Raw genomic sequence first — 13856 nt, forward strand, 5'->3', positions numbered from 1 at the left:
AGCCCCCTCTCAGCTCCTCCTTGGGTCTTCCCAGGGTGGAGTCTTTTTGTTTTGTTTTGTTTGGTACTGGGGATCGAACTCAGGCCCTTGTGCTTGCAAGCCAGGTGGTGGAACCACTGAGCTAAATTCCCGGCCCGTGGGTAGAGTCTTTGGATCAAGGTCCCCCTGAAACCTGAAGAATCCGTGGCTCGTTGTGGAATCGGGCAAGAATGCAGGTGCAGCCCTTCCCTCGCCTCCCTCTAGGTCCCACTTGCCCACCAGAGACTCAACATTTTTCTTTAAAACATTTTTACTTCTTTCAACTCAAGAAACATCACAATCTAAGAGGACAAGAGGGGAAGAACAGGGGTCAGTGTGGACATGAGGGATTCGGGGGCTTAGATCTGCGGCACTCTTGGAGTCCGGGCGGGGGAAACACCCCTCTCCGACCCTAGCTCTCCAGCGCTGCGCTACATGGGCATGTGTATGTGTCAGGAGGGGCCGTCCTCAGGGGCACTTCCGCTCCACGCACTGCTTCCCGCCCTCCTCGTATTCCTGCTTGGAGATCCACATCTGCTGGAAAGTGCCCTGGGAAGGGAAGGGGCCAGGTCTGCGGTCAGGATGGCCCTGCAGGCAGGGACGGAGGTGGCCCTGTGGAAGCTCTCCCTCCTCCCGGCCTCACCGCCTCCTAGACCCTACATCCTTCCTGTCTCACCCTTCCTCCTTCGCTGCCCTCTCTCTCCACACTAACAGGGCAAATACCAGCTTCGCACCAACCAAGGCCATTCATCCAAGCATTTATTGAACACTTCTCTGGCCTGCGCTGGCGCTGTTCCTGACTGGATGGTGTCACAGCCCAGGCCGGGCCAGGCCAGACAACCACCCCGCCAATGAACCCCAACACTCAACAGCCCCCCCAGGCATATTTTCCTCTCCACTAGGTCCCCTCTCCTCCCTCCATCAGGGCACACACACACCCACACACACAGCGTGTGACACACCCAACTTCTGGATGTTGACTTCTGGATGATGACTAAGGAACTCCTGGTGCCCAACTGCCACCCGCCCCTGCACAAACCTGTCCCTTGAGGTGTCCAGCACTGGGTGCCTCTCACTGTCACTTCTCTTGCCTGGCTGCTGTGCTCCTCTTGAAGGTTCCCGTCCCGTTTCTCTCTCGGGCTTATGGAGCAGCCTTCCTCAGCTGGCTCATTCACCCCACCCTTTCCAGCCTCTTGTTCCAGACCCAAACACCCAGCTATCTCTTGGAACTGCCTGCCCCCAACATCCCTCTGGACCTCAAACTCCACCTGTCCCAAGTTCACATCTTCCCCAAGTATTCCTCTTCTGTGATCTTTCTCACCCTCTAAGGCTGTGCTGCCCAACTCAGTGGCTGCTGGCCTCCTGTGGCCACTGAGTACTTGAAATGTGGATAGTCCACATGGAGACATGTTCTTTGTGGAAATATGTTAGGCTTTTGTTGTCGTTGTTTTTGGTACTGGGGATCAAATGTGGGACCTTGTGCTTGCAAGGCAGGTGACAGAACCACTGAGCTAAATCCCCGGCCCAAGGTTTTGATGACTAAGTATAGAAAAAGAAGGTAAGATATCTCACTAAGAATTTTTCAGCCAGACGTGGTGATGCACACCTATAATCTCAGCACTCAGGATGCTGAGGCAGGAGGATTGTGGAGAGTTTGAAGCCAGCCTGGGCTACATAGTGAGTTCAAGACCAGCCTGGACTGCAAAGCAATACGCTATCTCAAAAAAAAAAAAAAAAAACCCAATAAAAAAGAATTTTTTATACAGATCACATTAAAATGGTAATATTTGCGGGTTGGGAATTTAGCGGAGTGGTTCCGCCACCTGCTTCGCAAGTGCAAGGACCCAAGTTCGATCTCTGGTACCAAAAAAAAAAGGAATATTTTGAATATTTTGGATATATTGGATTAAATAAAGTATATTCTGTTCTGTTCTTTTTTGTTTTTAGAGTCAGGGACTTGCTATTTAGTCCAGGCTTGTCTTCTTTGGGGGGATGTGGGTGTTTTTTGTTTTTGAGACAGGGTATGTAGTTCAGGCTGATTTTGAACTCATTATGTAGTCCAAGCTAGCCTTGAGATCATGGAGATCCTTCTGTCTCAGCCTCCTGAGGCTAGGACCATAGGCATGTGCTACCATGCCTGGCCTCCAGGCTTGTCTTGAATTCACTACATACCCCAGGCTGGCCTCAGACCTGTAATCTTCCTACCTCAGCCTCCCAGGTGCTGAGGTCACAGGTATGTACCACCAAACCTAGTTATAAAGTGTGTTCTATTTTTGGTTGTTTTGGGTTTTTTTGAGATAAGTTCTTGCTATGTAGTTTAAACTGGTCTTCACCTCACTATGTAGCCCAAGCTGGCTTCAAACTAGTGGTGATCCTCCTGCCTCAGACTCCTAAGTATTGGGATTACAGGAGTGTGCCACGACTCCCAGCTAACGTAGGTTCTTAACAATTTATTTCACCTGTTTCTTTGTACTCTATTTAAATATGGCTATAAAAATTTAAAATTAAGTATGTGACTTGCATTGCCTTTCTGTTGGACAGCTGATTTCCAACAGTGCTGTCTTCATCCTCTTGCATGGAAACGGAGTCTTGACCTCCTGTTCATAAACCTCTGGGTGAGCCTAATGCTACTGGCTGACAGCCACATCCCTGCCACATCCATGGGCCCTGTCCCTGCCTTCTGTCTGCCCCCTTCCCTTCACTCCCCACCCTGCAGCTCATGTGGGTCCCTAAAACCCAGATCAGACCGCATCTGTCTTTGGGCCTCGTCTTATTTTCCCCACAGCCTGAGCACCCTTTTTCTCTTTGCCCCAAGTTCTTCCTCTTCCTGTGTCAGTTGTTTTGTTTTGTTTCATTTTTTTTGTGACACAGAGTCTTGTTATGTAGTTTAGGCTGGTCTTGAACTTTGAACTCACTGTGTAGCTCAGGCTGGTCAGCTTGTGGTGATCCTTCTGCCTCAGCCTCCTGAGTGCTGGGATTACAGGTGTGTACCATCAGGCCTGGCCCCTTGTTGGTTTGTGTGTGTGCGTGGGGTGTGTGTGTGTGTGTGTGTGTGTGTGTGTGTGTGTGTGTGTGTGTGTTTCAGTACTGGGGATTGAACTCAGGACCTTGTGCTTGTGAGGCAGGCATGGTGTGACTGATCTAAATTCCCAGCTCCCCATGTCCAACAAGGAGTGGTACTGCACACCTGTAATCCCAGCATCTGGGTGGCTGAGACAGGAGGATTGCCTGTTTCAGCCCAAAGTGGGTAATTTGGTGAGATGTGTCTTAAGATAGAAAACAAAAAGGACAAGGGATGTAGCTCTGTGTGAAGGCCTTTGGTTTAATCTCCCACACCTAAAATAAAAACAAAAACACCACCCAAGATACATCAGATGCTCCCTGCACACTTTCTGGGGACTTTCTGTTTACTTGTCTCAGCTTCTGACTGTCATAAAGTAAGAGACTGAGTCAGGCTTTGTCTACTCCAACCACAGAGAAAGCCCTTAATGACCCTGTGGCTAACACGATCCAGCCCAGAGCTAAGTTCCTACTGTCAGCCTCTATGTTTTTATCCTCCTTCCTGTCTCCTTGGGCCCTTCTTGCAGTAGATGTCCTTGTCCTGATATGGTCCTGCTGTTCCCTCTGTGTGGGACCAGTGCGTACCTTCCAGGTCCCTGATCAACATCTAGCCTCTATTCCAGCAGCTGATCCAGACTGAACTCACCACCTCCTGTCCCAGAACCAACTCACCTGCCTCCTCTTCCAGGTGCCGGTCCCTCTTCATGCACCCGATACCCACTCAGTGACTCCAGAACAATGGAAAGAGCCTCCCTGAGTGGGCCACTTGGATCCAGTCCCCACTCCGATCCCAAGAAGGTGCCTGACAGTCTTCCCAGACATGCCTACCCACAATGCTCCCTGGGCACCACCTCCAGGTGTCCCCTCTGTACCGCGGGGCCAATGAGTGTCTTTGTCACAGCCTCTCAGCACAACCACTCCCTCTAGCTTCCTCTCCCTCTTCTCCCTGATCTGTGTCCTGATAGCGTTCTGCCTTCTGGGAGCAATCACAGACTGCTCTATCTCAGAAATAAATGTTTGCTTAATGGATGGATGGGTGGCCAAGGCGGTGGGAGCTTTCTGAGTGCCTTTCCCCACGATCCTACTAGATCACACCCTTTCCCTCTCACCAGTGAGGCCAAGATGGAGCCCCCGATCCAGGGGCTGAACTTGCGCTCCATGGTGCTGTTGCTGGCAATAAGCTTCAGCCGCATGCTCTGCGGGGAGAAAGTTGCTGGGGGAAGCAGACATGTCGGTTCTGGAAGGGACAGGGCTCGGGAGGTGGGAGGAAGCCATAGGGATGGAGGTCTAAGCATTCCATGCTTGGTCCTGAAGGTCTGAGCCCCGGGCCCTGGGAAAGGGGTGGGCTCCTACCGGTGGGGTCTTCTGGGAAAGCTCTCGATTGAGCCTGTCCGTGAAGCCCTGCAGTAGTGTGTTCCCACCGGTGACAATGACACTACCATACAGGCCCTGAGAGCAGGGAAGAGGAGTAAGTCTGCAGGGCACAACTCTCTCTGCCTCCCCACTCTTCCTTGGCCCCTTAAGCCCAAGCCTCACCGGGCGAATGTCAATGTCACACATGCCGATGCTGGTGGTCACCACGTGGCCCACACCTAACATGGTGTTCCCTGACAGGCCCTGTGGACAAAGGATGACCTGGGCTTTGGGCCCTCTGGCCCCCCTCCCCAGATCCTTGCAATCTTTCCCAGCCTCTCCTACACCCCAGTATCCAGGGATCCAGCCACCTGCACCCCAATACCAGGTAATCAGACCTTGACGTTGGAGGGATCGAATAGGCCCTCAGGGATACGGAGTCGCTCAGCACCGTAGTCTGTGTTGTAGCCATTGGGCATCTCATAGTGCACTGTGGGCATTTGCGCAGCCACCCTGCCCAGGAAGCAGCAAGACTCTGCCTGGGGTGCTCATGGAGGACCAGCAGTTGGGCAGTGCCAAAGGTCCCCTGGAGCCCCAGTTCTGCTGCCCCCCTCCCCCAGCCCTGGGGGCCCCACTCACTGCTCATCATAAGGGGAATCCGAGACCTGTAGCACCGAGGCCTGGAAGTCCTGGATCACCTCCTGAGAACCAGGGAGGAGTGAGGGCCTGGGTCCCTGTGGAGCACCCCACCTTGACTCCCTCCCCACTCCATGGACCCCACTCCTCCCCAAGGGACCAACAGCTGGGGAGGGGAGCTGTTTCAGGGAACCCTCTCCAGTGCCTCACATTGCACATGTAGTTATGCCAGGACTTGGAGACTTGTGGTAGCTTCTCCTTCTTCTTCCAGTTTGGGGGTGCGCCCTCCCGTACAGGCTCCTGTGGAGGCAGAGCCTCTGAGCGTGCTTCCAGGCTGTGCCTGCCTGTGTGACCGCACCTGTGTCTAGCACTTGCCTGGGGGTGGGAGTGGGCTCTGCTCTGCTGCTTGGAAGCGGGGATTCCCACTCTTCCCAGGATGAGCCTGTCCTCATGTGTACCAAACTCACCAGGGTACAGGTGATCAGAGAAAGCCGAGGACAGGCCTTTGCTGGGCCACATTTCTGGGGGGACTTGGGGTAACCTTTTACGTGTAGTGTCACTCTCCACTGTTGCTCTATTCTATAGGAGAGGAAACTGAGGCTCTAGTATCATGCTCTGGGTCACTCAGCTCTTAGTAGCAGAGGCAGAATTTGTGTTTGGGTCTATTGGAAGCCACTACTCAGGCCCTTACACATCCTTCTGCCAGCTGATTTCATGACCTCAGCCACGTCCCTCACCTTGTCTGGATCTCTGAGGCCTCAGCTGTAAAATGAGGAACTGGGCCCTTTATCTTCTGGGGACCTTGCTGCTCTCTGCTCTGCTGTCTCATGGGTCAGTGGGCCAACAGGTATAGGGCAAATACCCAGGACTCTACAGTAGCAGCTCCAGGCTCCCCAGAGGCCCCACCTTGGCTGCGATCATGTAAGGGGGGATGATGTCAATAGCCATTTCCTGGAAGAGCTCCCGGCACTGCATGGAAATGAAGTCCCCCGCCAGGGGCGACTTGACGATGCCTAGAAGGGGAGGCAGTATCAAGGCCTGGCTTCCTCTGGGCAGCCCTGACCCCTGTCGAGAGCCCCACCTTGCTGGAGAACATAGCCGTCGTGCACCGGAATAGCTGTGGTGTGGGTGGCACCACTGTCCAGCACGAGGCCTGTGGAGCGTCCATTTGCAAAGCTGGCAGGGGCTGGGTCAAAGAAAAAGCAGTCGCCAGGGAGGGGACTGGGACCTGGGCCTGGCTCCCAACCCCCACATGCAAGTCTCCTTTGGTTTGTTTGTTTGTTTGTTTATTTATTTATTTATTTTGGTTTTTTGAGACAGGGTCTCACTATGTAGTTGAGACTGATCTGGAACTCACTATGTAGCCCAGGCTGGTCTTGAACTCACAACGAGCCTCAGCCTCTTGAGTGCTAGGATTACAGGAGTGCGCCACCATGCCCAGCTTCCTTTAGTTTATGATCCATCTGCTGGAGATGGGCTCCTGGGACCGCAGTCACTTCTCTCCAGTCCCCAATGAGCTCCCAGGCCCTCTTTATTCCTGGTTCTCTGTCCTGTAGGGTCTCCATCACCCCAGTGCCTGGCACAGGGTTCAACACAAAGCACATCCTAGAACAACTCAGTGGTGATGGCTGACGGCTGAGGGAAGGAAGCTCCTCAGTGTCAGACCCGCTCCTCTCCAGCTCTGGCCCCTGCTGTGTACTTGCCCTAACTCTCTCTCTGCTTAGCCAGATCCAAAGAAGAATGGGGAAAGTTGGCTATGCTGGCCCTCAGAAGCCAGGCACTCAAGTGTGGGCCTTCTGCACTGTGGTGTTTAAGGGAGCCTCCACCTCAGCACCCCATGCACCAGGGCCCCCCACCCAGGCTGAGCAGCTCAGAGCAAAGGATACGCAGTGAGCACGGCTGTCTTGCATAAGAAGAAGGCAGGGATGTTGTACTGTTCGAACATCAGCTCTGTCAGCTTCTCTCGTTTGGCCCGTGTGTTCCACTGCAGAGAGAATGCAGGAACAGGGAGTCGGGGGCAGGACAGCCCCATGGTCTCTGTGCACACATGTACACTCATGGTTACACACACACATACACATATGTGCAAATATATATTCATATACACACGAAGAAATGCACACGCTCATGCATATAGTGGACCCTCGAGTTACGACTGGCCTGACATACAAACAACTTGGGTTACAGCCAGAATTTTAGTTCTAACTTATGACCAAAGTATTGACTTATGACCTGAATGCCAGCTGCTTGTGCTTCCAGGTGGCCTCAGATACAGATTTAACTCTTAAAGAATACTGGAAGGAACATTACAACATCCTTTCCTGTGTGGGGTTAACTGAAAAATCCTGGACCAATGTCTCTCTAAGGACACTGAACTCTGCCTGGAAGAAAGTGTGACCTAAAATTATGCAGGAGAGAGACTTCGAAGGCTGTATAGAGGAGCCTGACCAACGTGAGTTACTACCAGCCCTTGAGAATGAATTGAATTTGTAAGTCAAGGGTCCATTGTAGACACATATACCAGTACATAGAGATATAACTTTTACTAGAGGAAGAGGCAAGGCCTCTTATAGATCTTTACAATGTGAGAAATATAAAGAATTTTAAAGGTCACAGGCCAAGTGTAACAGGGAAATAAAATTCAGAGAGGGGTAGTGACTTGCCAAGGTCACACAGAAAACTCTTGACAGAACTATCTGGAGCCATAGTCTTCAATGCCTGGTTTTGTGCTCTTTGTTGTATAGTACATGCCCCAGGCTCCATCCAAACCCATGTTCCTCTCTCTTCTCCTTTCTGATCATCTCAGAAGCAAAAAGGCTGGGAAGAGGATTTCTGGATAATGATGGTAGACTGAATACAAATATTTAATTATATTCCTTCCCCCAAACTCAGTAAAACTATAATAAATGGGCCACCTAAAAAGATATAGAAGAGGGCTGGGGATTTAGCTCAGTGGTTCCACCGCCTGCCTTGCAAGCGCAAGGATCCGAGTTCAATCCCCTGTACCAAAAAACAAACAAACAAACAAACAAACCCCCCCCTAAAACCCACAAAAGCCAACAAACACCTGAGAGATGCACCATGGGGGAAATGAAAATTAAACATTGTTAGCCATTAGGGAAATGCAATTCAAAAGCAAAAGAGGTATCACTTCATACCCACTGAAGTGATAATCATAACTGAAACGCAAAATAACTGTTGACAAGGACATGGAGAAATCTGAATCCTCTTAAATTGCTGGTGGGAAAGCAAAATGGTTCACCCAGTGAAGAAAACAGTTGTTGATTCCTCAAAAAAGTAAAACATACACCTGTAATCCCAGCACTCTGGGAGGCTGAGGCAGGAGGATAACAAGTTTGAACCCAGCCTGGGTAACTTAGCAATGTAGTGAACCCCAACACACACACATACAGACACACACACAGACACACACACACACACACACTCACACAAACTCACACACTGTATGATCCTATTTATATGAAGGATTCAGAACAGATACATCCATAGAGCCAGAAAGCAAATCAATGGTTACCAAAAACTGGGAGTAACTGGGAGTAGCAGGGAGTGTTGAAAAATTACTCAACAGAAAAATGGGTTTTCCTTTGGGGAGATGGAAATGTTTTGGCTAGACAGTTATGGTTGCAGAACATTGTGAATGGCACTGAATTGTTAATTGGCTTTCTCTCTCTTTCTTTCTCTCTCTCTTTCTTTCTTGTGTAATACTGGGGATCAAATCCAAGGCTTCATGCATCTAGGCAAGTGCAATACCACCGAACTACACTCCAGTCTAAATTGTTAAATTTAAAAGATTAAAGTGGGAGTGGCGCACACCTGTAATCCCAGCACTCGGGAGGCTAGGGCAGGAGGATCACTGTGAGTTCGAGACCAGCCTGGGCTACATAGTGAGTTCCAGGCCAGTCTCAACTACATAGTGAGACCCTGTATCAAAAAAACAAAAAAAATTTTTTTTTTCATAAAGTAGGATTGGTGGGGCATGCCTGTAATCCCAGCACTCTGCGAGGCCTAGGCAGAAAGACTGCAAGTTTTCCAGGAGGGGCACCATGGCAATTTACTGAGACCTTGTTTTAAAAATGTGAAAAGGGCTGGGAATGTAGCTCAGTGAAAAAGGTCCTGATGCCTCCCAACCCTCAGCCCCTCCAAAAGCTAACTTAATTTATGAATTTTATGAGAGAGAGGGGGTGGAGGGAGGGAGAAGGGAGGGGAGGGGGGAGGAGTGAAACTGGAAATAATAAGAAAAGTAAAGCAGCAACAATGTGTTGAAGGTTGTAAATCAAATAGGGGAGTGATGAGTCTTAGGTTCTGCAATGCTGACTCCTAAAACAGGACTGGAAAAAGCCAGAAATAACCTGGGTTGGAATCGGTAGTTCGGATACCTCTGGAGATGGAGGTGAAGGGAATCTGAATAAGATCGTTTGAAACAATTCAAGTAGTAGATCAAGTACTCTCTTCCCAGCTCCAGGTCACAGGGCTATTGCCCACCCCAGCCCCTGAAGACTGGAAATTTATTCTCTGTAGAAAGTGACGGTGAGTGTTCCTGAACTGGTGGGACACCTGACAGAGCTGGGCGTCTTGTAGACTGAATGCTGACAACACTGCCCCATTCCCTACCTTGGCTCCGAAGTGAGGCATGTCCTCAAGGTAGAAGTCTGTGGGGGTCACACTGGGGATGTAGCTCGGTGGCACAGCGCCTGCCTTGCAAGTCTTTCTCATTTATCAATTTAGAATGTTGCCAACAAAGAACGGGGTCCCTCTCAGAAAATCCCGATAAATTCAAAAAAGAATTCTTCCTCTTCACACAGGTATGTCTTCACTTTGGGAGATATTTACCTTATCTTCTTGTCTACCCTTACTGATGACAAAAGGGAACATGTTTGGAAGGTGGCTGAAAACCACGTTGATGAACACCACAGCCAACACCCTGACAGGCACACTGCTTTCCCTAGCCCCTGTTTTTGCTTTTCGGAGACAGGGTTTTATAGTTGCCCAGGGTGGGCTTGAACTCTAAATCTTTTTGCCTCAGCCTTCTGAGTAGCTGAAATTACAGGCAGGTACCACCTCATATGGATTCCTATGACTTGTCTGTCTGGGAGACAGTGTCTCTCTGTGTAGTTCAGGCTGCCCTTGCGCTCACAGTGACCCTCCTGCCTTTGCATCCCGCTGAGACACAGGCATGTGCCACCACACCTGGCTCTATGACCTTTCTTAGGCAATTCTTGAAGAGTCTGCGTCACAAAAACAAAGGAGTAAATCAAGAAAAGGAGGGAAGTACAGGAAAGAGACTTCCAACATAGGGGTGGTGGAGGACCAGACATACCTTTTCTGAGAGAGGAGGGGGCAAGGATTCTCCAAGATGATGGTGAGGGAAGGTGTCAGGGTGACAGGGGTGTCCCCAGTGAGAGGGTTACTAGTCCAAAACAAAATGGGCCAGGAGCTCCTAGAGAGATTTCTTCAAGATGAAATTAATAGAACAACTAATCTAATTAATGCCTTCAGAAAATATAGAGATAATGATGAATAACTTGGGGTCATACTATTGAGCAGGTAGAAAACTAAGCAAAACAAAAGCCAAGATGACTTTCAGTTCCAGGGAACACAAAAAGTGGCAGAGGAAAGAAAAAGCAGCCATAGTTTTTGGAACAGCTCAGTTCTTATTAGCATACATAGTAATAAAAGGACAGATAGATCTTTCAAAAAAGTCTAAAATGCAATTATACTTAAAGGTGGGGGATTCAAGTGTGCATGCTGTAGTCTGGTGGAGTCGTTCCTATAGTAGGAAATTCACAGGTAATGCCTAAAGTTTAAAAAAAATCCACACAGGAATGTGTGATATTCAGATTTATGGAAGAAAAATACACAAAAACTGAGCTAAAAAGGAGAAAAGCTGCTGACTTTAGAAAAGAGAAATGGAAGAAGACAAAAACTGCAAGATTTTATCTTAACGTGCTTTATAAAACAAATTGATTCTTTGTGTAAATATAAAATATTAGACAAAAAGTTTAAGTTAAAAGATCAAAAAGGGTGTGGGAGGGACGGGGCTTTAGCTCAGTGGTTCCACTGTCTGCTTGCAAGGACCCACGTTTGATCCCAAATTCAATCCCCATAAAAAAAAAAACAAAAACAAAAACAAAAATGGGAAGGGAAGCATTTGTAATCCCAGCATTCTGAGAGGCTGAGGCAGGAGGATTACAAGAGTCCAGCCTGGGCAACTTAGCAAGACTCTCTCTCAAAATAAAAAATAAAAATGGGCTGGAGACATAGCTCAGTGCAAAAGCCTCATATTAAATTCCCAGGTTTTTTTTTAAATTGTTTTGTTTTGTTTTTTGAGACCGGGTCTCACTATGTAGTTGAGACTGACCTGGAACTCACTATGTAGCCTAGGTTGGTCTCAAACTCACAGCAATCCTCCTGCCTCAGCCTCCCAAGTGCTGGAATTACAGGCATGCGCTACCACGACCAGCCCCAGTTGTTTTTTTTGAAAAAGAGGTTGAATGGCATTGGAATAGAGATGGAAGAGAGAAGGATGCATGGAGAATAACTAAGAAAGGAAGGAAAGTGAAGGTGAAGTGTTGGAGGGAAAATCTAAAAAGGCAGGTGAAGTGACTGACAGGTGGAAAGGACTCGTGGGGTTGCCCAGGCACTCACCGGGGCCTCTGACATGAGTACTGGGTGCAGGTTCGGCTCAGACTTGACATGTTTGCTGTAGGTGTGGTCCAGGATGGCTCGGAAGCACTCCCAGTCCTCAACTGGGGGCAGAAGGCCGGCGGGGTGAGATGCAGGTGAGCAGGCAGGGATTAGAGACAGAAAGGAAGAGAGCCCGGGGAGGGTAAGTCCAGTTTCATCCGAAAAGTCCCTCACTCCCGGGAATGGGGTGGTTCCGGGGCTGGGAACCTGGCAGCTGTGGGCCGCAGTGAGGAGGCTCCTGGAGCTTGTGCAGCTGCAAGAGAGCCTCAGCATGTGTGGGGTTCTGTGTTGCTGGTGTGAGGGGCAGGCTTCGGGACCCTGTCAGGAGCAGGGAGGGGGCTTACTCATGCCATTCTTGAGGGGTGACATGACCTCAGCTCCGTCCCGAGGCACGTGCAGGGCATTGGTGTCAATGTGGAAGATCTTCCCTTTCTTCTCTTTCTCCCCCTCCAGCTCCAGCCCGCCTCCCTCCTCCGCGGCCAGCAGCCCCACTGTAGTGGGGAAGTCTGCCTGGGGGTGGGAAGGATGGACAGGGAGAGGGATCACCTTACTCATGTCCTGTCCGCCCAGTCCCGCGCTGGGCCCTCTGTCTGCCCCTGGGTTCACTCCCACAGTCTCCTGAGCAGAGCTTTGGTGCTGGGCTGTGAGAACCCAGGGTCATGGTGAGCCTGGCGGAGAGTCTAGCGCCACTAGGATTTGGGGAAGGGTCTGGAAGGCTCACCTTGGGGCAGTCCTCCCCAGCGTACCCAGCGCGGACGGAGAAGGAGCCAATGTCAAAGACCAGCGCCCCCACTTCATCTGTGCAGGGAGACAGGCGAGTGAGAGGACTGCCCTCCCAACTCTTACCCGGGGCAGCTTCCAGGGGAGCTCAGGGCACAGCCACAGTCTCCACCTTCCACAGTGACGGGGGCAGGTGGGCGCTTGGCCTGGAGTTCAGGATCCTGGGAATGGAAGGTCCAGCCGCCCGAGTTCCCTCCTGCCCGATGGCCTGTTCAGCGGCGGGCAGGAAGGGTCCAGGGGGCCAGGCGGCGATGGGCTGAATGGTGGACATGCAGGGCTTCGGGGTGGGGGTGGGGAACCGAAGGCAGAGGTGACACGAGACCCAAATATGTGGAGGTGACAGGCCCCGGGGTGCCCAGCTTGGGTGGCGCGGGTTCAGGGCTCAGGGACGCGGGAGAGGCCTCGGGAACCTGGAGGGCGAAGCCCGAGGCTGGCTCACCTCCGCCGTAGACACCCCCGCTCATAGTGCCCTCTGGACTCTCTCTGCTCTTGGCCCGTGGGCAGCGACGGGATCAGCACCGAGGTGGCCGGACAGCTCCCGGGATCCCGGGAGGGGCGGGGCGCGCGGCTGCCAATCAGAGGGCCGGATCCCCCTCCCCCAACGGCACCACTGATTGGCTGCCAGGCGAGACAATAACCCGGCCGGGGGCCGCTGCTTTAAAGAGGCAGACTCCTCCACGTTGGGCGGTGGGGAGGGCGTTCGGAGAGGACAGAGGCACCGGCCCTAGGGAATAGGCGGCTGAGAGAAAGACTGTTCATCCAGAGGCCAGGACTCCGCAGAGTGATTGATGGGCTCCCCCATCCGCTACCTGCCACCTCCAGTACTGGGGACTGAACCCAGGGCCTTCCTTACTGAGCTACTTTCAGCTCCTTAAAATACAAAAAACAAAAAAAACCCCATATATATATACATATATATATACACATATATATATACACATATATATATATATATATATATGTATATATATAAATATAAATTAATCATTAAGTCAAATTGTAAGTCCACCCACATAAGTCAGGGACTGTATCTTCTGTAGGTATGTACTTAATAAATGATTTTGAAAATATATATTATTTTTTCATTGAGTTTATCGGTACTTTTTAGTTATACAGTACAGCTACATTCATCATTGGGATCTTGTACTTTTACATGGCAGATCTTAGTTCTCATTTTTTCCCCCTATCCCTGTATATATATATTATTTTGAGGTAGGATCTCACTAAGTCACTGATTTTCCTAAACTAGGCTAAAATTTGTGATTCTCCTGTCTCAGACTCCCAGAGTGCTGGCATTATAGGCT

The 13856-nt window shown here is 50.4% G+C and overlaps 1 protein-coding gene across 6 annotated transcripts; it reads right to left on the reverse strand.

Moving 5' to 3' along the window:
* Positions 1-271: 271 nt before the first annotated feature.
* Positions 272-13399, reverse strand: Actl6b (actin like 6B). 6 transcript variants are annotated; one of them, XM_010609469.3, is made up of 14 exons: positions 12992-13367; positions 12494-12570; positions 12117-12282; positions 11734-11834; positions 6954-7051; positions 6149-6243; positions 5974-6080; positions 5278-5367; positions 5071-5132; positions 4830-4944; positions 4615-4695; positions 4432-4527; positions 4188-4274; positions 272-567 (listed from the first exon to the last, which is right to left on the reverse strand). In XM_010609469.3, the coding sequence occupies exons 1-14, from the start codon at positions 13014-13016 to the stop codon at positions 487-489; spliced, it is 1281 nt and encodes a 426-aa protein (XP_010607771.1). In that variant the 5' UTR covers positions 13017-13367; the 3' UTR covers positions 272-486. The 6 variants fall into 6 exon arrangements, with proteins under 6 accessions (XP_010607771.1, XP_033620748.1, XP_010607797.1 ...); XM_033764857.1 differs by lacking the exon at positions 4188-4274 and having other exon boundaries at positions 12992-13387; XM_010609495.2 differs by lacking the exon at positions 12992-13367 and having other exon boundaries at positions 12117-12278; positions 12494-12559.
* Between the last annotated feature and the right edge of the window lie 457 nt (positions 13400-13856).

This window comes from Fukomys damarensis, unplaced genomic scaffold, assembly GCF_012274545.1.
Source record: "Fukomys damarensis isolate Sample0158 unplaced genomic scaffold, DMR_v1.0_HiC HiC_scaffold_17, whole genome shotgun sequence".
In the NCBI taxonomy this organism is placed as follows: Eukaryota; Metazoa; Chordata; class Mammalia; order Rodentia; family Bathyergidae; genus Fukomys; species Fukomys damarensis.